This window comes from Priapulus caudatus, unplaced genomic scaffold, assembly GCF_000485595.1.
Source record: "Priapulus caudatus unplaced genomic scaffold, Priapulus_caudatus-5.0.1 Scaffold813, whole genome shotgun sequence".
Lineage (NCBI taxonomy): Eukaryota > Metazoa > Priapulida > Priapulimorpha > Priapulimorphida > Priapulidae > Priapulus > Priapulus caudatus.
Window position 1 is genome coordinate 149,792 of NW_014577874.1, and position 5,290 is coordinate 155,081.

General features: G+C 47.4%; 1 protein-coding gene and 1 non-coding gene across 2 annotated transcripts in view; both read right to left on the reverse strand.

The window, feature by feature from the left end:
- Positions 1-5,290, reverse strand: part of LOC106813719 — a 19,958-nt gene that overhangs the window by 8,449 nt on the left and 6,219 nt on the right. Inside the window, exons 3-4 of the mRNA XM_014817929.1 lie at positions 1,602-1,724; positions 1,132-1,341 (exon numbers count right to left, since the gene is read on the reverse strand). Coding sequence (XP_014673415.1) covers positions 1,132-1,341; positions 1,602-1,724 — 333 coding nt within the window. The remainder of the gene's footprint in view (positions 1-1,131; positions 1,342-1,601; positions 1,725-5,290) is intronic.
- Trnav-uac lies at positions 3,309-3,381 on the reverse strand. The gene has a single exon. It is a non-coding gene; the product is annotated as a tRNA-Val (tRNA).

A 5,290-nucleotide genomic window follows, 5' to 3' on the forward strand; every position in this document is an offset into this window, starting at 1 on the left:
AGCTAGTAGTAGTAGTAGTAGTAGTAGTAGTAGTAGTAGTAGTAGTAGTAGTAGTAGTAGTAGTAGTAGTAGTAGTAGTAGTAGTAGTAGCAGCAGCAGTAGTAGTAGTAGTAGTAGTAGTAGCAGCAGCAGCAGCAACAGCAGCAGCAGTAGCAGCAGCACCAGCAGTAGCAGCAGCAGCAGCAGCAGGTCAGCTATAGCTCCGTAAACACATAGTTCCTACTTTCTGAACTCGCCTGCGATACGTTATCTCGCTCTAGTAGCCCCGCTAACGTGCTAGCTAGGCGGAGGGGAAGCGGGGAGGAAGGTGGGTGGTGTTGCGGGGTACCCTGTGGAGATGTCGACAGCGGATATGAAGATTTGCGGTTTTCCGGTCGATGAATCAGTGATAGTAAATATGATAAATATAGTTTCATTCGTCAGCGGGAGCGATGCGTGGTTGGTTACCACACTGCGTGGTTGGTTACCACACTGCGTGGTTGGTTACCACACTGCGTGGTTGGTTACCACACTGCGTGCGCGCGTATCTTTCTAGGCTGCCATGTAAGATGTAGGAATATACCGCGGTGTTCTTTGGGGCGGCCGGGAAGGAGTGTATTGCGGACAAAGTGGGTCTTATTTCAGAAAGCGGAAGACTGTGTCATCCCAGATGACATATAGAGATATGAATAGAGGTTGAGTACAGGGGCGTGCAGCGAGTGACGTCGGTGTAAGCTATATCTGACTGTCAAGATAGAAGGACTAATGGAAAATGCCTCTAACACTAATCCTAACCCGAATCTGAATCCAACGTTAACGTTAACATTAATAATAACCCTAACACTAACTCTGGCACTAATTCTAACAATAATTCGAACTCAATACGAGCCTAGCCCTAACCCTGACCCTAACACTAACCATAACCCTAGCGCTAACCGTGTAACCACAACCCTAACCCTGGTCCTGACCCTGACCCTAACCCTAACCCCAACCCAACCCTCACCCTCACGCTCACCCTCACCTTGACCTTAACCCCAACCCAATCCCTACCCGTAACCTTCACCCTCACCCTGACCCCGACCCCAACCATGACCTTGACTTTGATCCCGACCTTAACCCCGGCAGCACGTGACGTGGCGGGGGATGACTTACCGTTGCGGCGACGATGCGCTGTGTATAGTTGCGCAGTATTTCGAGCAGGCCGGCGGGCGAGCCTCGTCTGTTGCCGCCGACACGCCGTAAGTACGGCAGCAGGTTCTCTGGAGCGATGGGCAACTCGTCGCGCACGCTGCTGATCGCCGCGTCCAGCCAGCGCAGCAGACGAGAATAGTTCAACCACAGGTCGACGATGCCGTCAACTACCTGCCGACAGAGGGCGCGCGAAACGAGATTATTCTAACCGTTACGCGTTGTTGTTATTTTATTATTATTATTATTATTATTATTATTATTACTACGATTACTATCATCATCATTTCTGTCATCTTTCTTACAAAAAGCATTTGCGTGCGTGCGTGCCTGCGTGTGCCTGCGTACGTGTGCGTGCGTGTGCGTGTGTGTGGGTGCGTGCGTACGTGCGTGCATGAGTGTGTGTGTGTGTGCGTGTGTGCGTGCGTGCTTACCTGTGCGTGGCTGCCGACGTCCCTGACGGCGGGGATGCGCAGCACCTGTCCGTCGCCATACTCGATCAGCTTGTCGCACGACTCGTCGGCCGCCAGACCCGAGCTGCCGCAGCCGAACGGACACTGCAACAACAACAACACACACCATCGATCACCATGACAACGTAAGGTCGCCTGTGCCTGCCGCACCAAGGGGGAGGCTAGGGGGAGGGGAGGGTGTGAGTAAGGTCCCTATATACAATATACAGGGACCCTAAGTGTGAGTAGGAGGGAGGGTGTGTGTAGGGGGGGGGGTAGGATTAGCTACGTCTGCCGGCGCGCGCAGGTGAAAGCGGCCTGTCAGTCAAGCAAGCGGAACCGCCGCCAGCAGTTACGGCCCACGACAGCAATCCAGGCACGGCGACCGCAGTTACGTATAATTGCGGTGACAAATACGGTGACAATTGCGACGCGGGTGACAATTGCGACCACTGAATGGGGTTTCAATGAAACTTGTTCTCGCCCCGTCACCGCTTGCTCGCACCAATTCTGATGCAGATTAGAAGCACACGGACTGTACCTGCAAGGATAGTGTATGTGTAGCCCGCCGGGGGGAGGGAGGTGGGGGGAGGGGGACAATGCTGAGAGCTCGCACAGAGAGATCGGTGGAGGATTGCTGTCTATATGTACGTCTTCCCGTAGCAACATCCACGCACACATAATCGGTGAATTTCATTACCATCCATCTTGAAGGTCGCCATGCACCACCACTCCTCGCCCTTCTGCCTTTGCGTCTCCCACTCCCTGCTATCTACATATCTGTAGAGTTCCGACGAGCATGATACCACGCATCCGCATTGACGTGCGGCAGCAGCAGAAGCAGTGTGTAGAGAGAGTGTGGAGGGTGTAAAGTATATGTAGAGTCCGCACTAGAGGGGTGTGTGCGCAGCATAAGTGTGTGGAGGGTGTAGAGTATATGTAGAGTCAATAGATATAGATATAGATATAGATATAGATATAGATATAGATATAGATATAGATATAGATATAGATATAGATATAGATATATATTACAGATTATCTATGTGCAGTCGTTCATGTAGCTTTGTGCATAGTTTTTTATGAGTGCAGAATTGCAGCTGCCTCACACCCGCGCCACGCACGCAATCGAAGCAGCAGCAGCAGCAGCAGCAGCTGTTGCTCCATATAATAATTTAGTCCTTCGCGTGACAGATAGAATTATAGGCAAAGAGTTCACGGCCCGACAATAGCGACCGTAAAAATGTTTTTCTCACTGATGTGACGTCATCCACGCGCCGGATTTCTGCGATCAGATTCGACGAGAATGCAACAGGATTCCGGATCACCTTGGCATGGCCAAGGCCAAACTGCATGCAGTGCTCCTTCCCACACTCAGGATAATACCAGTACATATAGTATTGAGCCAGAGCGAGAGCGCCATCTGTCGTGGAGTTTGGGCCAAGGCATGGCAACAGCGATGTCACGTGACGGAGTCGTGGCATGCCTTTCCCCTCACAGGAAGCTGTGCGATATCCTTCAATGATGTTTTTGCAAAAGAGAAGCCCAAAAGGAAGTCTTTGTTGTACAGGCGGGTTGGCGCGAGAGTGGGTGTCAGGACACGTACCGGACACTCTCGCAATCAATACCAGAACATGAGAGAAAACACGTGATTTCCCGTCGATATAAAATGCAAAATAGTTTTCTGTATGTTCCTGCCAGGGTTCGAACCTGAGATCTTTCGCGTGTAAAGCGAACGTGATAACCACTACAATACAGGAACTACAAGATACCATTTTCTCCTCTCTTTTATTTGATCATAATTATTATCTCTCGTTAAAAAAATATGCGCAACACTGCAACACTAAAAACTTGTTCATGTTGTTTTCTTTAGGAATTGTTATGTGCGTTCGCGTTTTTTGCTGTTAGCGCCTGCGATGTTGCCGCGCATGCGCATGGCGCGAGTCCTTGGAAACGAGACGACAGCAGACGCGCATTCCTTGTGATTTACCGGATGTGATTTTCCTTGCACTAAACAGCCTCAAATAATAATTAGTATTATTATAAGATCTTTGCTTAATGTTCGCGTGTCTGGTACAGATCCGGGTGCAGATTCATTTACTGTAGCCTGCCGCCCGGAAAAACAAACACGGAGCAGGGATATAGAGCAGGGGGTAGTTGTTATCAGTCATATATCTCTCTACATGGACATGTATTATATATATATATATATATATGGCCTATTTATATATATATATAGGCTATATTATATATATATATATTATAAGAGAGAGAGCGAGAGAGAGGGGGAGATAGCAGGAGAAAGAGAAGAGAGAGAGAGAGAGAGAGAGAGAGAGAGAGAGAGAGCGTGCGAGAGAGAGAGGGAGAGGGAGAAAAAGAGAGAGAAGGCGAGAGAGAGATTTATCAAAATTCTTATAGCATAAACGTATATTTTTATTTTACAAAAATAAATATTGTAACAATTCAAGGTGAAGCCATTTCGTGGTTTGTCCTACCTCGTTGTCGACCGCAATCTATTCACTGGTATACAGAATATAAATAAGGACCACATTAAAATTTAACAAAACTATCATCATGCCCCCAGAAATTCGTTAAGCTAAAAATAAATATAGGTTCATTAGTAGTCATTGAATAAATATAATAAATATATAAAAATAGTTAGATATGCATTATAATCAAAAGTGATGAATTATAGCGATTATTATTAAAGCTATTAGCTGACGTCACTCCTAATTATGATGCATCGTTTCCTTGAAAGTTTGCGTCACGAGTTACGATAAACTTTTCCCCTTTAGGATTTTGCAATGAAGTACTTTGACTACCCCCATCCTCTGACCATTGACTAGAAACAACCAACCCTCCTTCTCTCGAACAGCCAGGAGTTCAATGACTATAGCTAGTGAGAGCGGAGCCACTAGTAAAACCAGCAAACTAGCGATCAACCGTTCTCACATCCGATTACATCATATATTGCAGCAAATGATATATATATTCTGCTCACGTGACGCCGCGCATGCCGCCATATTTTAGTCGGCGCATGCGTCGTAGCGTTCATTTCAATCTTTATCTAACGCACATATATATACATCAAGAGCGGATAATACCTAGAGTGTACAACGGAAAAACGGGAAAATAGTGCTATTCACGACTACATTATTCACTTGCCTGGCGAGTCTAGAATAATTTGATGTATTGCATTAAGCAAGAATTCTTTGCTCTCTAAAACAAGACCAACCGCTTGTCAATACGATACTCCTAGGCGGAGATATCGGCCTCCTAAACCTCCCCTCCAACATGCCAAAACGCCACCTCGAATCCACTTCTGCCACCATCCTACACGCGGGTAAGCATTTTGGCTATCGTTTCCGTCACCACTTGGAGCGCTGATAATTAATGTCATATGCCCAAATTTGGTACTGTTACTACACTTAGTAACTGAGCTGCGTTGTAAAAACTTGATGGAGCCGGCTCCATCATGACGGCGTTAGCCGTGCTAGGAAAGATAATGGAAGATAAGGGCATAGGCGATGCCCCGAATGTCACCTATGATAACCGAAGCACCGTCCATTCATAAATTTATCGCGGAAAAACCGAACTTTCACGAAGCAACGCTTAGCCGCGTGTAGGATGGTGGGCAGAAGTGGATTCGAGGTGGCCGTTTGGCATGTGGG